The following is an 18,704-nucleotide window of genomic DNA, read 5'->3' as shown; positions in this document are numbered from 1 at the left end:
GTGAAGTGGAAAAACTGCCTGATACCAACACACAAATGAAACCAAGAGCCTTGCTTGTTACAGAATGGCAGACTTACTCACTGAATCATCTAATACTGTGCAAGCTATGTTACTGTCAATATTAGAGAAAACATAGAAGCACCCTTCTCCTTCCCTCTATTGTCAGATATTCTGTATCTGTCTTTTTCAGTGAAGCAGGGCTTAAATGGAATACATCATGAATGTAACTTATCAATAAATTATATCCAGAAAATGAGTTGGTTTTTCCTCATGCAAATAATGGGGTAAAATTTGGAGAGGAAAAAAGCACATATTTTCCAAACCCAAAGTTTTAACTCAGGGGGAAAAAAGAGACATATTTTGTTCTATTTCTACTAGTGTACACAAAAGTAACTTCCCCCTCCAGTAGATTCTGAAACTCAGGAATGTCTCATTGAAAAGACATCTCTAAGATCATTGTTAAGAAGAAATGGCACCCTTGGTCATGGCTAACAAACCTGGCACATACATGAGGCAAAATCTTTTTTAAAGTTTTTGTGAATGACATTTTTGTCATTCACACTAAAGGTAGGGCAGATTCTGAGATTTGGGAACAAGTGGATGTTCTCTTCAGCCACGGGGATTTGCTGCACTGAATTCCCTATGATAGGTGAAGGAACCAAACAGCGTTTTTTGAGAGACAGGGATGGAAATGCCATTAGGACAATTTAAGGGATTGTTAACCCACAGTTTTCTTATTCTTGGCAGGGAAGGTCTTTGAACAGGGAGTTCACAAATTTCATAGGAGGCACACAAGGTGCAAGCGCCGACCTCGATCACGACATGGCACCATTTCCCAGCGCTCACTTCTAGCTGGTGCCACTACCAGCTCTTAGCAGCTCTCCTTGGAGAGTGCCAGCTGGTCTCAGAAGTCACAACTTCTGACCAGTGAGGGGTAATTCCCCCTCCAAGGTCTCTTCAAAACCAAAGTTAGTGGCAAAACCTGAGTGTCCCTGTCTGCCAAGGAGAACAGTTTGATGTAATCGTGTAGATCAGCTAGGGATGCGGCGCATCCTGAGGGCTCCGCGGCAGGTGACAGAGAGATTAGAAATAGACACTTGAGAAATAGACGCGGTGAAGAGAAAATGGGAACTTTTTCTTTCTTTTTGATAAATCCTCCCCGACGAGGCTGAGATGGTGTCAGCGGGAATGGGAAAGTTGCTGGGACCCCGCATTAGCTCGTTTTTAGCAGCAAAACCCTAAAACGTCGTCACTTTTAGCTGAGAGCAGCAGAATCCCGCCGCCAGCCCCTCCGGCTCTCCCTCTCTGCTTTTCCCCCGGCTGCAGCGGCGGCTGGCGCTCCCCCATCCCGGGCTGCTCCAGCCCGGGAGAGCCGGGAGCCGCCGCGGGACGGGACGGGGCGGGAGCGGCCGGGAGAGGGAGGGAGGGAGGGGGAGAGGCGGCCCGCGGCGCAGCTTCCTCCCGCTCTCCCTTCCCCGTCCGGCGGCCGCAGGGAGCGGACCATGGCCCGCGGCCGCCGCCGGGGAGGCTCCGCGCCGGGCACGGCCCCGCCGCCCGGTCCCCGCGGGGGCTCCGAGCCCCGGGCTCGGTGTTAGAGCCTCGCCCGGGCGGACGCGGGCCATGGGCACGGCGTCGTCCCTGGTGAGCCCGGCGGGCGCGGTGGGCGAGGTGATCGAGGACACGTACGGCGGCGGCGGCGGCGAGGCCTGCGAGATCCCGGTGGAGGTGAAGCCCAAGGCGCGGCTGCTGCGCGGGTCCCTGCGCCGCGTCGGCGGCTCCCGGCCCGGCGGCCTCATCGGCGCCAGCTTCAAGTCGACGGCCTCGGTGCAGGAGCTGGAGTGCGTGGCCGAGTACGAGCGCCTGAGGAAGGAGTACGAGATCTTCCGCGTCAGCAAGAACAACGAGGTGGCCTCCATGGTGAAGAAGGAGGCCAAGCTGGACAGGGAGAACAAGCGGCTGCGCGCCGAGCTGCAGGTAGCGCCCGCTGCCCCGCGGGTGCGGGCACTGACAGCCAAGTGGGGCTCCTCCCGCTTCCTGGGGAAAGCCAGGGCACGGAGGTGACGGGTGCGAGGGAAGGCGAGGTGCTGGGGAAGTGGTGCCCCGGTGCTGTCCTGCTGTGCCATCGGGATGCTGTCAAAGTGCTCTTCTGGGCATGGGGACCGCACCCTGCGCGGCCGTGGCAACCTGAGACGGGAGCGGCCTGAAGTTGTGCCAGGGGAGGCTTAAGCAGGATGCTAAAAAAAGGTTCCTCACCCAGAGGGTGGTTGGGCACTGGAACAGACTCCTCAGGGAAGTGGTCACAGCAGCAGCCTGACAGAGTTCAAGAGGTGTTTCGACAATGCTGTCGGGCAGGTGCTGGGACTGTTGGAGTGTCCTGTGCAGGACCATGAGTTGGACGCGATGGTCCTTGTGGTTCCCTTGCAACTCAGAATATTCTCTTATTCTGGCTGCCCTACAAGTAAGGAGAGATGTAGGGCACTGAGATAATATTGTAGTCAGACCCGAAAAGTAATTTAAAACCTCTTATCGGTAATAAAACTCTGAAAAAAAATGAAATACTAAATGTTTTCAGGCACTTCAGAAAACATACCAGAAAATACTTAGAGAGAAAGAAAGTGCATTAGAAGCTAAATACCAAGCCATGGAGAGAGCTGCTACTTTTGAACATGATCGAGACAAGGTCAAAAGGCAATTCAAGGTATGGTTTGACTTTTCTATTCCTGGGAAAATGACCAAAAAAAGATGGATGTCACTTGTTCACATTCCCCAAATGAACCCTTCTCCAATAGCTTTCATGAGGGCCTTTCCTTCTTAAAGACACCTTAGAGTGTCATAGCTGTAGCTGCCCATTTCCATTAAAATAATCCTACTGAAATCTCTCTGTAATACTAAGAGGAAAAAAATATGAAATAACTTTATAATTTTTGAAAGAAGAATATTAAGTCATACATCATAAATTAAATTTCTGCATTGAATTTGAACACAGAAGTATATTCATATTTGAGAGTGACAAGAAAACGAGCTGCAAATTGATACATGCCTAATGAATGTATAAACACAGAGTTCCATTATTTCTGAATAATTTTGTATCTTGTATTGTAAGGTGCAATGCCTCTAGCTTACATTCCTCTAAAAAATGTGTATTGGTGCATCTCTTTTGACTGCAAAAATATGATAGAGACAGTTTGCACTCTCTGCAGGGATGACTTGAAAGGCCAGGCAGATGTTTATGCTTTTCCTTTGCTGCAGATGATACTTTTGCCACTCAAAACAGGGCAGTAGGTCCTAGTTTTTCACCATTTTCAAGATTCTTTATGTCCTTCATTTTAGTTGTCGGTAGCTACATGTAGTTCATGTTTGTCAGATATATAAAAAGAGGATTGATTCCGATCTTATTTAAGAAAATGAGACTTGAAGACTACTTCATTTCTTTGAATTTAAAACTATATTCATGTTTTCTTTCCCACATGATGGTAATAAGTTACAAACAGGACAGCTGGAGATGCTTGATCAATTTCTGACACGAGAAATTTAAATTTCTGCAACAATAAAATGTAAATTCAAGATCATATGTAATTGTAAATAAATACATGGAAGAATAAAAGGGAACCTTTGAAAGGTTATATGTAGCAATAGAGTCTAAAAAGTAAAAAGTTGTTTTAATTTTTAATGAACATGCTAATGGAGGCTTCTTTAGCAATGGTATGCTAAGGTTTACAATGGTAAAATTTTAAAAATAGATAATTTTAAATTATGGTTTCCTGCTCATTCCTGATTCATGATGGCTTCAGATTGACATTTTCATGCCTTTGTCTGGTAAATTAATTACTTTTCCTAATGAAAGTAGATAACATGAGCTCAGGAATATACTGATTTTTTTTCCTTCCTGCTGATAGATTTTTAGAGAAACTAAGGAAAATGAGATTCAGGACTTACTGAGGGCCAAACGAGAGCTAGAAGCAAAACTCCAGAGACTGCAGGCCCAGGGGATCCAAGTGTTTGATCCTGAAGAGTCTGATTCTGACGATAATTGTACAGATGTTACAGGTGAGAATTTCATTCCCAACATTTTATGTTGGACCATGACTGAAGTCTCCAAATAGTAAAGCAGAAGACAGATATTTATGTTGTTTTGAAAAAAAAGTTTTATTAATCCAGATGAAAAGCAACTTAAAGTAGTTTGAAGGGTAAAAGTAACAAACCTGGCAAACTTGGTTTAGATTGTGGGAACCTCACATTTCTAGTATTAAAAATGAATAAATTAAGACAGAGTACTATGTAGACACAGTTACTTGAACACTTTTTAATAGTTGTTCCATGAACTGTTCTGAGTTTTCTAGTCTTTTCTGGGTTTTCTAATTCTGTATCTGAGAGATGATTCTCCAGCATATCCAAAAATCACACCTGAATCTAGAGGGAATCTTAGACACCTTGGATGATGACATATGCCAGTGTCTGCTGCTGTGTGTTCCAGAACAGCAGAATTAGATGTTTAATAAAGAACAAGTAGATACAAATTCTTATATATGCTGTATGAGGAATTTAATAACATGGAAATGATTCAGATGGGTATATGAGCAATCTCTGTAATAGCAAATATTAGGCTATACCCTCAATCTTTGGTGTCATGGATTCTCATTAACTTTGGACAAGCAACCATTTAGAGCTACACACACAAAGGTGTGAGAAAATCTGCTGAAAGAAAAAAATTATGGTCAATGGCATATGGCTGGAGTATTTAGCACTGACAATTTACCTTGTGTAGTGACAGTGAAGAGGGTTGTTTGTCCTTTTTCCAATTCTTAGCTACAGGGGCACAATCCGAATACTGGAATGGAGGAGTGTTGGGAAGTGAGCCATCCATGGGTAGTATGATGCAACTTCAGCAGTCTTTCAGAGGTCCTGAATTTGCTCATAGCTCCATAGATGTCGAGGGACCATTTGCAAATATAAACAGAGGTAAGTAATGGTAATTTATCTTGCAGGAATTGTAGGTGTCTGTGGAATTTTTTCAACTATGCTTAAGTAACTCTGTTCCTTCTTAGATCCTTTTCTGTCCATTCTTGGGTAATTTAGCCAAAGGATTATTTGGAATTCTTTGTTAAAAATAAAATAAAATGTAGCGAAGTTATGTTTAATATATGAATGACTATGGTATGTGCAGCAGTGATTTTAGCAAACAGTTACAAGTGCTTTGTGTTCCTGGGTATGAACATCATATTTGTACCAGAATAAAATATACTCCTGTTTTGTTCATTGATTTTGCATGGACTTTGACTTTGCTTAGGAGGCCACTTATGGAAATCTGATTGTAAGACCAGGATGTACAGTTGTTATGCAAATCAATCCTTGATATTTTCTTGTCAATAATTACTGCTTTTGAACTTTGTTTCCCAAGTGGCCTCTTGTAAATCGGCTTCTGATGCTCTGGTTTCCTTCACTGTTGTCCTGGCTCTGGAACCTCTTCTGCATATAGCTGATTTTGGTGGCAGTTTTCCCCTTTTTAGTTCAGTCCTTCAGGCTCTGTCTGATTCAGAATTCTGTGCCTGCAAAGTGGGAGGGGTGGGTCTTCCCTGTGATGGATCCAACTTCATATACTAAGACTTTCATCAACCTGTGTGGTCCTGAGAAGAGGACCTATTCCTATCTTGAAAGAATGACCAGTCACAAAATGAAGAACCTAAGAAAGTTTTAAAACTCATTGCTTCTGTAGGGAATAAACATACAATGCTACAGGAAGCAATGGATTTTTTTCTCCAGAAGAGGAAGTTCCCACAGTTTTTTGCTGTCATTTGTTCACATGGTCTAATTGAAATATACATAGATCTGAAGGAAAAGAAATGTTTGGTTATGAGTGAATTTATTACTCCTGCATATTGGTACTTCTTTTACAATAATGCTATCAGTTTAATTTTGTGGAAACATTTCATCAATCCTTTTTAAAGGAAATAACATTGTGATGATAATATAATTAACACTTTTATTTTGCCACATTATCAAATTGTGTGACATTACCAAATGATATGAGTTCTGAAAATTTGTAAAATTTAAATAATTGAGTAAAAACACTACTACTATTTTAAATAAAATGTAGTATTCTTGATGTTAAGAGGTGATGACAGCTGTTATGCAGTATGATGACATGTGAAGATGTCTTAAGACTTCATTTTGGGGCTTTTTCCATTGGCAGATGATTGGGATGCTGCTGTTGCCAGTTTATTGCAGGTTACTCCTCTGTTTTCCCACTCACTGTGGAGTAACACAGTAAGATGTTACATTATCAGTACTGATGAGACTCAGCCAGAAGTGACCATCTTCATTAGAGTGAGTACCCCTAAACCTGTGCTCACTTATATGCTGTCTTGTTTCCAGTGTGATGCTGGTTCAGAAATTTGTCTAATACTTTGTGAAAGCCTTAGTAGGTATAGTCTGATTTCAGTGAAATCAGTGAAAGTATTGTCGAGGGCTTCAGGGGAACAAGCTTCTTAGATAAAAGAAACTGAGATTTGTTTGGTAGATCCTTAGTGCTATGCATGGTTAGTAATAGAGCACTGTTGCTCACATTTGCTTTCAGAACTACTCCCCAAAACTTCAGAGAGTCTGTGAAAAAATGGGGTACTTCTTTCAAGTTGTTAATTTTTCAACAGAGAATGAAAGGCCTCTTCAGGATGTAAGAAAATGGGAAATTGAAAAAAGTTCTTTAGTCATTTTGCTCCTGCATTTAACTTTGCCAAGGTGAGTATTTTCCAGACTGGTGAAACAAATGGCAACTTGTAATTTATGCAGACTGCATAGCTTATTAAAATGTATGGGATGCTATGCTCAGTATGTTTCCTAAGCTAGTTACTTCAAAGTGATACTACTTCAAACTTCAGGTTTGCTAGTGCAGACACTTAAAAGAATATATCAGCTTTGTACCATTTTATTTTTCTTGTAGCTACAAATTCTCTTAAAATACAGCTTGAACAATGTCTTAGTAACATACAGAAATGTTTGGTTTCCAAGAGGATCTCTCTGTTGTGCATGTGGCTATGTCTTAGGAATTCAAGATGGCTGATGTCAGTGTCCTCCTTGTTTTTCTTTTGCTTATCTAGCCTTACACCTGTCCATAGTATTTGGGGTTTATTCTATCACATAGTTCCTGGTCTTGGCTGTCTTTCAGACTAATGTCATGGCTCTCCTGTGTGTTACCTTATGCTATCTTTTGACAGTTTTGATTTACTGAAGTCATGATGTTTCATGACAAATAGTGATGGAATGTGGTCTGTTTGTTCAGTGAGTAATTTCTTAACCTTCTAGAAGAAAAAGCATGATTCACTAAAGAAAATACACCAAAGGAAGGATATTTTTAAATTGTGTTAGGAATGTTACTGTTATGCATTATATGCTGTTGCCAAATAACCCAGTTCTATGTATATGGAGCACAAATGTGTAAGAACAAAATATGCAGGGAAAAAAAATCCCAGAAGTATTAATTTAGAGAATTTATCTTACAATAACTCTGATGAAAATTGTGGTGCTTGTGTAAAGATGATAATATTTGAACAATCCTGTCTGCTATTGTCAGCATCCCCAAGTAATATAGTTCCTTCTGTGGAATAGCAATAAATAACCATGGATATCATTCACATATATAAATACAAAGTGCTTTTGAATTCGGAGGTGTCAGATTTGCCTTTTAAAGTACTATAAATTGAAAGACTGTCACCCAAGACATCTGACAAATACTAAAGGACTCTTCCTAAAAAGATCAAAAATAGAACAGAACCTTCAGATAACTGATAGCAAAGCATATCTATGATGCTTATTAATTGTATGTGAAACCATGTTCTTTCCATGCAAGGCAATTCCTTTCACTCTGTGTATTGGTATGATGGGAAAAACAGCTTTACATTTACAAATCAGTAATCATAAAAATTAATACATGGTTTTGCTGCGTTTGGTACAAGTAGCATAAATCTCTCTTTTAGCTTTATCTTGCTTCAGAATTTTTCTCAAATTCTCTGTTGAAGTATTTGATTGCTTTTTGCTATAAATAGATATGACTTTTGAATTAGATTTTGCAGTGAAACTCGTCTTCGGAGCTTGTGTTGATTGAACTGTTTACTACAGCAGTGTAATATAGCACAAGAATGCTGATTTCCAATCTAGTTGTTTGTTGGAGGACTGTGAAGAAGCCTTCTTGAGAAATCCAGAAGAAAAGCCCCGGTTAATTTACCACAGAAGGGAGGATGGCAAAGTCAGTTCAGTCTCAGTGCAACAGTTAATTGAGCAAATTTCTTGCATGAACAAAGCAAAGGTATGGCATTTAAAAATTGCTATAAACAACACTACATGCTAATAGTCCCAGATTTTAGAAGAAATTGTATTGCACTCGTTGCTCTGGCTGCTCATTCTTTGAGCAGATTGATGAAGCTGAAATTTATGAATGTTATGAAATTTTTATTAGCAGGGGAGAAAAAAAAGCCACTGCATTTTCACTGAAAAAAATGGCTATGCTTTAAGGTTAGAACTTCCTACCTGTATTTAGACATTCAAATGGCAAAGTGCCTCTGTAGCCACGAAAGGGAATGAAGTATACATGTAGAGAGAATCCTGCTGCCTAAATATAGATCAGTTATGATCTATTTTCCTCTACAGAGACAAATGTTGAGAATAGCTGAAACTAGATGCTCAAAGTTCTTAAGCAAAGTGAATCTTACCTAAGGAAGGCAAGAGAATGGAATTTAAATGTGTTCCAGAATGTTTTTGTTGGAAGTCCTAAATATTGTTCTCAGTTGGATTCAGAGTTTTGTCATGCTTTTCCATTTACTTTTTCAGATGATTGACCATATTGGAGGTATGGAGGAAGGAGCATATGAAATCTATAATTGTGTGGAAAAAATAATTAAACAGGTAAAATACATCATGCATTTTAGCTTTTTATGTCTATGTTGATTTATGATTTTGAATTACATCAGTGTGATTACTATGTGGTACTTAGGTGTGATACAAAGTATCGCTCCATTTTATTGTTAATATCTGCCAAGCAAGGAAATGTGCAAGTGGAAAATAAAACCCCAAACTGAACAGTGCTTTTATGGACAGAAGCACTGGACCATGGGAAAAGGTTCTATTTATGGGCCTAACTTAGTTTTTAATTTCTGTTTATCCATATCATAGATATGTTCTCTCCTTGTGGTTTCTACTGTGAGATATTTAAAATCATTGTCTTGAGACCTGTGCATTCAGAGTTGACTTAGTTTCATTTAATTGTTTATTTATTTATGTTCTATGCTACCCTGCAAGGCAATGAGCATATTGGTGTTAGAGCCACACTCATACTGACACTGACAGCAAATGTGCTTGCTATATAGTTGCAGTTTTCTCCATGCAATTTTTTTTTACTTAGGATATATTGGGGTGTGAAATGACAGACCTAGAAGGCAAGGATTTGGGTAATAAGGAAGACTCCACTGCTCCTGAAGAAGAAGTTTTTGGTGATGTATTGTGGGATGCACACGATGAACAAGAACAGATGGAAGCTTTTCAGCAGGCCTCTAATTCAACATGTGAGCTGGGATTTGAGAAAGTGAGTACATTGTAAAGGTATATGGATGAAGAGAAAGTAATCACTCACTTTTATCCCTTGTTAGGCAAGATGCATTTCTACAGAAGCTGTGTCTGAGACCATCCTTAAGGCTATCACTCCCTGTGCTTGAAGAAGCCATATGTCTGATATAGATGGCATATTTCTTTTCTGGGAGAGATGCCAGTTGGTGTGTTGTTGAATGACATTGATGAAGAAGTAGTTGTGCCTGCACTGGAGAAAAGCACTAAAACAGCGTGCCAGAAGCAGAGCATCCTCTTAGATGTTGGTCATCAATAGGAAACACTCTGTCTATTTTTTCTTCTTCTATTTTTTTATTTCTCTTTTATTTTTCCCCGAGGAAATCCAATCTCTTTCTTGACACCTGGAGTTAGGTCTTTTGGAGATAGTTAATGAAAAGATTTCATCTCATCATACAGCTGTAAAAGAATAAAGGAAACTTTATAGGGAAAGCTGCTGAATACCTCAGTACTTACTCATTACTGGAAATAATTTTCTTATACTTTGCAAGTTGTGAGTATCAGGAATAGTTACATGTTGGGAAGATATGAATGTAGGAGGATAAATGTTAAAGTTATCACATAGTGTGGTGTAGTAGTTTATTTTGGCAATGTAACAAAAGCATGCATTTAAATTCTTAGTACCCTTATTTTACTAGCACAATATATTCTTTTACTTCACCATTCCTATATTGATAATGGTTTGGAGGATTGTACCATCTTTAGTACGTTCTAGAGCAATCGAATAACAGAACATTAAAAAAAAATATCAATGTATATCTAAATACACCTTTTACTTTGAAGACATATTTCTCCCATGCAGGTGAAAGGTGTTTTGCTTTGGTCCATTTTTGTCATCTGCTGCAATATTTTTGGACATTAATATGCCGTAAGAATGACTTCTTTTGTATGCTCAAAATAGTCATTCATGGCAGATGCCAGCTTTTTCCTGGCAACCATATCCAGTATAGTGGAGTAGTTTGGGGAAAGGGAGGGCAAGGAAGCCTGAACAAAACCAGAACACTGTTGCTTTACTATAATAACACTAATTCAGTTTATTAACACTGAAGATTACATTTTAAATAGAGTTTTGAATAAAGTGTTAATTAATTATACACTTTTTTAAAAAGAGAGAATAAATTCTGTGGTTTAAGTGTTTCCTTGCAACATCTGTTTACACTTGTATTATATTGCATTTCAGTAGTTGCTCCTTTACCTTGATAAACTGGTACATGCATTTTGAATTGAAATGGTTTACAATACCAGGCAATATTTCTTCCTTAAACACTGGACTATTTATAATGATTGCTTCTTTTTTATAGTATTTTGAACGTCTGAATGACCTAGTAGCAGCACCAGCACCAATTCCACCACTGCTTGTATCAGGAGGACCAGGCTCTGGGAAATCTCTCCTTCTGTCAAAATGGTAGTTTAAATGTATTTTTCTTTATATGAATGAAATTTAAGAAAAAAGTTTCCATTACATTTCAAGCATTGTGTCAGTAATAAGAGGTAAAATGGGAGCATTTACAAAGTGCTGATGTTATTTAAGCATGCTGGAATGATTTGTGTTATTTGAGTTGCTAATTTCATCTGGACTGCCTTTTAACAGCTCCCTGACACCAGCTGCAACACCTTATGATAAGACATCACTTACACATCTGTCTTTGCACAGCATTACAATGTGGTTTTGATAGCTTAATAGCATTGCCCTTCTGTAATACACAAGAAGAATCTGAAATAAAGAAAGAATCCTCATAATTTATCATAGACCATAGAATTTTATGGTCACTTGTATGCTATGACAAAATTTGCTGTCATAAAAATAAATTGATGGTGTCTTTGCTTTTTAAAAGCTTAGTGGCACATGACTATTCAGTGCCAGGAAGGACACTTGCTACTTGCTATCAGTAATGGTGAGAGCAAAAATGGAATCTGGCATTAGAAGTTCAATTATTCCTCAGGAAATGTCTATCCTGTTTTGTAAGATAAACATGGAACATGTGTAGCTAAGATACTCTATCTACTTTAGCAAAAATGATGCTTTTTGTTGGAGATCTATTTGCAAAATTACAGTCTGTGAGTCTTATTTTTTCTTCTCTTCTTTCATTAGGATTCAATTACAGCAGAAGCATTCACCAAACACTCTCATTCTTTACCACTTTGTTGGAAGGCCCATGTCTACCAGTTCAGAATCTGCATTGATAATTAAGCGCCTTACTCTGAAGGTAATGCTAAATACATGCCCTGAATTGCATCTTTCTTTGTGTGTCTGTGTGTGTGTTTGTGTGTGCAAAGATAACATTTTCTGCAAATTTTTCAGCATCAGTGAAAAGTAATACAAATGTAGTGGAAAAATATTCAGGTTCAGATCAGTCTGGGCTCTGGGAAACCTGGTCTGGTTGAAGATGCCTCTGCTCATTGCAGGGAATTTGACTAGGTGGACTTTTCAAGCTTCTTCTAATCCAAACTCTTCTGTGAGTCTATAAAATGTAAGGCATTATAGAATGAGGGGAATCTGATCCTGTACACTTAATGTAGCTCAACTAAATAGCATCTCTGGGATATTCATAATAGATCAGCATTAGCAGTTAGGTTTTCAGTGACCTATATCGATGACTTACAAAACCATATAATCATACTCTTTCCAAAATTCCCTGCCATCTGGTCAATGAGAGAGGCAGGTCGTATGTCTTGTGTCTGTGTGCTTAGAAACCTGAGGCTGTATTGGCCACTTGGCACCATCTTGTTCCTAGATTGGGCTTTCTCCTATATTGGTTTATTTTTAATTGTGTGCTGAGTATATGGGGAATAAGAAGGATCATTTTTGTGCCAGGGTCTGAACTTACTTTTTCCATCACAAGAGTGGCACTAGGGCCTCACAGTGCTAAAACCTGTAGAAAAATGAATTCAGTTCTGCTATCCATGCAGTTTTCTCATGTATTAGATGTTTGCCTGTTTAATCTGTGCAACTTCAAGTCCTTTAAATCTTCATATTTCTTGTCTGTTGTGTAAAGGTTATCTCTCTAGAATTTACACACTGGTTTCAAGAAATATTCTTTGTTCTGCATATGCCATCTTTCTACATAAACTAGAAGAAAATAATTCTGTGTAAACTTGACTAGAAAAATTGCCCCCAAATCACATAGAGTTTTTTTGGGGGGGAGGTTAGTTATGGGGAGAGAACTGCTTTTTTCCCCCCTTTTGGGTATTCTAAGACTTCTTTCAACTATCCTAGCTGATTTTTAAAGTATAATTTCGTGTACATGTTTATAATTCTGCAGCTTATGCAACACTCTTGGTTAGTGTCACCTCTGACTTTCGATCCAGCTAAACTTCTGGAAGAGTTTCCCCGTTGGCTGGAAAAACTTTCTGCACGCCATCAAGGCAGCATTATTATAATTATTGACTCTATTGACCAAATACAGGTATGTTTTCAATATCTTTGCCATTTCTCAGTCTAACAGGAGTCTTGACTATTATAATAGGTTCAGTCATAGCTATGTAAAAAAAATATTAGTGTTTGCTTTGCTCTGGAGAGAACATAGAGAAAATAGTTTTGTAAAAAGAACAGTTGAGTTATTTTTGTAGATAATTTTTTTAGGGTTGTTTTGGTATTTTTCTTCTAAATTTTATCTTTAAACCTTTGTTTTTGAGCAGTCTGGTTACATTACTTATCCAAAGATTCAAGGCTGTGAACTGACTTATTGGGCATATAAATAGCCTCATTTTTATGAGGTGAACATTTCAACAATAGCATTCTATCTGCTTTATTTAGTGTACAGTTATGCTGATATGTATAAGTGGGTCATTTAGTATTGCCTAGAGGATCAGATCATGGAAGATTTTAAGGGACACTGGAGAATTTAAGACTCCTTTCATTGGATTGCACAGTTAATGAAACATAGCAACTTCTGGCATTGTTTTGAACAACCTCTGTGTTAACAAATGAAAATTTGCTTTTAAGCAAGCTGAGAAGCATATGAAGTGGTTGATAGATCCACTGCCAGTGAACGTGAGAGTGATTGTATCAGTGAATGTAGAAACCTGTCCGCAGGCGTGGAGGTATGTTATATTTCTGTGATGTGTCAAAGTATCCTGGCTTAGAATTATTATTTCAAATTGCAGTTACTCATTGAAGAGCAGATAGATTTGTCAAGATGTGAAGATTTAATAGGATAAGATTTTGCAATCTATGAGGAAAATGAAAGCTTCTCTATTTTAGCTGCAATGACAGATTTTAGCTGTTGAAAAACCAGATTTTTTTTTTTTACTGTGATGGATCTATCCACATAACTGTATGAAAAATTATACTAAATGCAGTCAGATGCACATCAAGAACTGCAATAGCATGATGTAGATTCAGGATAAGGCTAAAAGTGTAAATTCTACTTCAGATGAATTTAATAGTAGAAGGGAACAGCTTCAATTACTGCTTTGATATAAATCTTTAAAAAGCCCTGGAACTCTGATGTCTTTTTTTACTTTTTTGTGCTATCTAATAAGGTTCAAATATGACTTTGTTCTCTCTTACCAAAGGTTATGGCCCACTCTTCATCTTGATCCACTGAATTCCAAAGATGTTAAATCTCTCATTAGTGCAGAATGTAACTCTGCAAATGTTAAATTGACTAAAGAACAGGTATGTCTGTTGCAGTTTTTCTAAAATACCCTACTCTAGTATAACTTTTAATGAAAACACGGAAAGATTAAATAAGCCCAGCTGCCAGAGTAAAACATTATATTTAACTAACTAAATACGATTGTTCAAGATAGCATGAAGTTTGAGTATTTTCACCCCATGGCTCATAGCCCTGAAACACAGATGGAACAACACAACTTTTTAACAGAAAAACTGTGCAGTTGCACATACTGCTGTAAATGTGATATTTTATTTTAGAACACCAGAAGGTTTAATTATGTTTTAATGAATTCTTTTTGCATAATACTGTAACAATCACTGAGAGATTGGGAAAGTCAGTATTTTACCTTTGCCTTTGAGACTGATTCTGTAAGGTAACCTTCATGTTGAGATATAATGTTAGACCCTAACTCTTCATCTTAAATTCAGAGACTTTCACTCATATGCTCCTATAGCTGGAAATGTGTGCAGTATTTTGTGTACTACTTACTATGGTATAATCTTCAGAAGTTGCAGATAAAAGAATATCTAGAACTTTTGTTTTCTTCTCAAACAGTGAGTGTTTTATTTGTATAGTTAGTTTCATCTCAGTTCACAGATAATTATTTAAAATGTTGTAGGAGAAGAAGCTTGAGAGACACTGTCGTTCTGCCACGACTTGCAATGCTTTGTATGTTACTCTCTTGGGCAAAACCATTGCTTGGTAAGTTGAGGTGTTTTGGAAATTACTATGGTCATCACTAGATTAGAAGGCTTCAAGTAGGTTAGCCTTTTGAAATGCTTTCATTTAACACAGGATGAATACTGTTAAGAAGAAATGATGGAGAAATTTTGCTCTTCAGTGACTGAATAGAACAGGAACAGAAATCAAAGATTATGAAGTCACCAGCTTGATACTAAGTGAATCCAAGTAGTTATATGTATTTGTTTTCAGCTCTTCTATTTCTATTTTATCTTAATTTGTTCTTCTTTATGTGTGTATCAGTTGCTTCAGTGGTTTTTAAAGGTACTTGGAGAATGTTGGTATTGTGTTGTTAAACAGTTAAATTCAGGTGTGTTGTATGTACTGATGTACACAGAGTTTGCCCCATAGATTTTTAACGCTACAAGGAAGTTCAACAGCTGCTTAGTTTAACTTCCTGCATATGCTCCTTAGCCTTGTAATTCCTGCTGTGGAGAAAATTAATCTTCCCTGTTGTGCAAGAGAATACCTAATAAGTGCATTGGCTTCTTATTAACCTAGACTTCATCTTGTTGAGAAAGATGCATTTTTAGTTAAGAGACTCCCAGAAGATGATACACTAATTGGTAATTTACTCCGGGTGACTGATTTCATTATTTTTGTTCACGTTTTGTGTTCTAGAAGACTTAATTTCTCCTGAAAGCTTGCTTTGTAAATTCATTAAATGAAATAGCAGCATGTGGTTTTATCTCTATCCATCCTGATGTTCTTTCTTGTACTCCTGCTGAAGAAAAGAACACTGCATCCTAGGTTTTTTAATAAAACTGTTGCAGCTATTTAGAAAAATTAGACATATGACAGAAATTGGCTTGCAAGAACTCACCTCTTCTGTGTTTAAATCTCGCCGGGTGCTGTGCACCTTTTGAACCCTGTAGGAATCCAGAGAATATTTGAGATAGAGCTCTTCTGTAGTTTCAAGTCAATCTAACTCAGCCAATTTTAATATGTTAAACTTTACCCTTTTTGTCCTTCTGCTCAGTGTTGGAAATACAGGAAATATTGATGAGATTCTTCAGCAGTGTTGCCAGTGTCAAGACACGGTGTCACTGTACAGGCTTGTTCTGAGATCAATTCAGGAATCATTGCAGAGTGATAAAGAGAAAGATCTTTTGAGAGAGGTAAGCAGAAAATGCATCATGGTTTCTATGGGTAATGAATAGCCCTGTAAAGATCTTTTCTTAACTTAAAAGTAAATACAAATTTATCTTAGTTCATATGTATGATTCAGAGATTATTGTATATTATTAGTATAGAAGGGACAATTTAATTAATGTGATTACATCTGTTGCATAACTATAGAATGTATGACTGCTTTGTGTTAAATATCAAGTGAGCTGTTGTCTCACAGAATAAAGCAGGATTTTTTCACTATGATGTGATACAGAATTAGCACTTCCTTGCTGATTACTACCATGATCTAGTGATGAATTACAATGAGCATAGTAAATGCAATCAAAACATGGTGGCTTGTGAATACAGACATTGCTTATTACATTTCTGACTCCTCTTCCTACCTTTGCAGAATTTCCCTCTTGTGCAAAACATTTTTTTTAATTAGGACACAATACTCTTACTTGCTACTTTTTTGGTTCTGGCTGCATAAAGACCCTCAGCATATTTTACTTAGATGAAAGTTCCTCATGATAATGGAGTTACTCTCTCCCAGTGTGATAGAGGAAAGTCTGAGGAGCCATTTTTTTGTCCCAGAGTGTCCCATTTGGTTCTTTATCTATTAGAATATTAAACTATTAACACTGAAGTCTCTTCTTTGTGTAGAGGGAAAGGGTGTGTATAGGCAGGGTTTTGGCTATAAAATTATCTCAGTGATAAACAGTCGTTTTCTTGATATTTCAGTGTAACTAAGCTCTACAGGAAATATTGCTAACTGTATGAAATCTTGTTTACTGCTTCATGCAGATACTGTGTGTCATTGGTGTCAGTCACAATGGGGTGAGTGAATCAGAGCTGATGGAGCTTTATCCTGAGCTGACTTCTGCAGTGCTGGCCTCGCTCCTTCATAGCCTGCACAAAATGTGTCTGCTGACATATGGCTGTGGTTTGCTGAAGTTCCAGCACCTCCAGGTAAAGTTTGTAATGCTAAACATGTGCAAGTGAAGCTCCAACACTTGACTCCAAGCCCTGTTTTTTTAGATAAGTTCTGTTGTTAGGTACTTAGGCCTTGAAATGTATGTTTGCTCATCCATTCTCCTTAACATCTGGTCAGCTATAGAAACATCTTAAAAACTACCAGAGCTATGATAAACCAGTATTGCTGAAAATCTGGCCTTTCAAACCTTTTGTAAATTTCTAATCTATTAATTGTTAACTCCATGCATCCTAGAAAACATTAGCTTCCCAAAAAAAACAATAATCGAAGGAGAAAGGAATATTGCTTGAATAACCACACCAGAGCTGTGGTATAATGTAAGACTGTTTGTAGTGCTTTTGTCATTGAAAGATTTTTAGTTCTACAGCATGAGATATGTTTCATCACCCTGTTTATCATCAGCACTTAAACAAATTAAGTGCATTCACTTTCTTTTACTTATACTCTCTTTCAGGCATGGGAGATGGTAAAACTAGAGTATATGGAAGCAGGTGAAAATGTTATTTCTGCCTATAGACAAAGACTAGTGGACTATTTCACCATGCAGTTAAGGTAGGTCAGAATTCTTCAAGAAGTGGTAAATTGCAGATTTCATACCTCACAGATATTTTGGTTTCTTCATATATTTTCTTTGAGTTTAGTAAATTATTATGGCAAAATAACTATGCAAAATTGTCAGTTTAAAAGTTTACTTATTGATAGCTTTTAGTCTTGGAAAAGAATGAGGTCTGTGAAAGGGAATGGGTGTATGATGATGAAGTGATCATGGGGAAATGTAGGGCATGAATTAATACCATATCAGTTATTTTGTGGTTTCCAACCCCCTATGGATTTTTAACTCCCAGTAAATGCTAGGAAATTTGAGTTTGTTTGGGACTTGAAGCAGAAAACCACTGTCTTCAGCAAGCAATTAGTACATAGATAAGAGGAGATCTGGTAGAACAGCTGAACATCTGCAAGTTCATATCCAGTTTGAAAACTGATTTGCATTTACATCCTGTGTTACCTGAGTCCCAGCTGTGGGCTGCTGTTTATTGCTCCTCCAAGCATCTATTGTTGCATAGCAGGAAGCCAAGAGGGCCACAGTGTGCCAGACAAAGGAGGCACAAAGGGACCGTGGGCTCCTGCAGGGCTGCAGTCCTGCTGGCAGGCACAGATTAGTCCATATGGGATGGAGAAGTAGCTTTCTGTGGAGTGCCTGGGGGTTCCAGTGCCTTCTGAAGTGAAATTAAAATGAACATATAAGAAAATGGAGTACACAGGTCTTACAGTAATAGGTTCTGATATTCAGGTGTGGAAATTGTATGCTTGCCTAGTTTTCACAGCAAATTGACAAGATGTTAGGCCTGTTGGAATTTTAATTTTCATTTGTTTTTCTTTCAATAGTCAAGACCGAGTGACTTGGAGAAGTGCAGATGAACTTCCCTGGCTCTTCCAACAGCAGGGAGATAAGCAAAAGCTACACAAGTGTCTTTTGAATCTCTTTGTATCCCAAAACCTTTACAAAAGGTACAAAGGTAGAAACTGCTTTGGCCATTATAAACATTTCTTTTTTTTTTTTCAATATAAATCAGAAAGTGACAGATTCAAATAAATAGTAGAGCTGAAGTAATAGTAGAGGCTGA

General features: G+C 38.2%; 1 protein-coding gene across 3 annotated transcripts in view; it reads left to right on the top strand.

Moving 5' to 3' along the window:
* The first annotated feature begins 1,504 nt into the window (after nt 1–1,504).
* NPHP3 (nephrocystin 3) overlaps nt 1,505–18,704 on the top strand; it is a 29,910-nt gene continuing 12,710 nt past the window's right edge. For 2 of the 3 annotated variants that reach the window (XM_077786862.2, XM_021531243.3), the window contains exons 1-19: nt 1,506–1,974; nt 2,573–2,698; nt 3,897–4,047; nt 4,807–4,959; nt 6,191–6,324; nt 6,575–6,735; nt 8,152–8,299; nt 8,821–8,895; nt 9,392–9,571; nt 10,911–11,014; nt 11,702–11,816; nt 12,873–13,016; nt 13,556–13,653; nt 14,128–14,230; nt 14,851–14,933; nt 15,952–16,090; nt 16,890–17,054; nt 17,534–17,631; nt 18,466–18,588. In XM_077786862.2, coding sequence (XP_077642988.1) covers nt 1,621–1,974; nt 2,573–2,698; nt 3,897–4,047; nt 4,807–4,959; nt 6,191–6,324; nt 6,575–6,735; nt 8,152–8,299; nt 8,821–8,895; nt 9,392–9,571; nt 10,911–11,014; nt 11,702–11,816; nt 12,873–13,016; nt 13,556–13,653; nt 14,128–14,230; nt 14,851–14,933; nt 15,952–16,090; nt 16,890–17,054; nt 17,534–17,631; nt 18,466–18,588 — 2,654 coding nt within the window. In that variant the 5' untranslated portion in view covers nt 1,506–1,620. Of the gene's footprint in view, nt 1,975–2,572; nt 2,699–3,896; nt 4,048–4,806; nt 4,960–6,190; nt 6,325–6,574; nt 6,736–8,151; nt 8,300–8,820; nt 8,896–9,391; nt 9,572–10,910; nt 11,015–11,701; nt 11,817–12,872; nt 13,017–13,555; nt 13,654–14,127; nt 14,231–14,850; nt 14,934–15,951; nt 16,091–16,889; nt 17,055–17,533; nt 17,632–18,465; nt 18,589–18,704 lie in introns of all 3 variants that reach the window. The other variant, XM_085573250.1, reaches the window with a different exon arrangement.

Source organism: Lonchura striata, chromosome 2 (genome assembly GCF_050655825.1).
Source record: "Lonchura striata isolate lonStrDom1 chromosome 2, ASM5065582v1, whole genome shotgun sequence".
Lineage (NCBI taxonomy): Eukaryota > Metazoa > Chordata > Aves > Passeriformes > Estrildidae > Lonchura > Lonchura striata.
The sequence above is the reverse complement of the archived record's forward strand: the minus strand, read 5'-3'. Positions and strand labels throughout refer to the sequence as shown.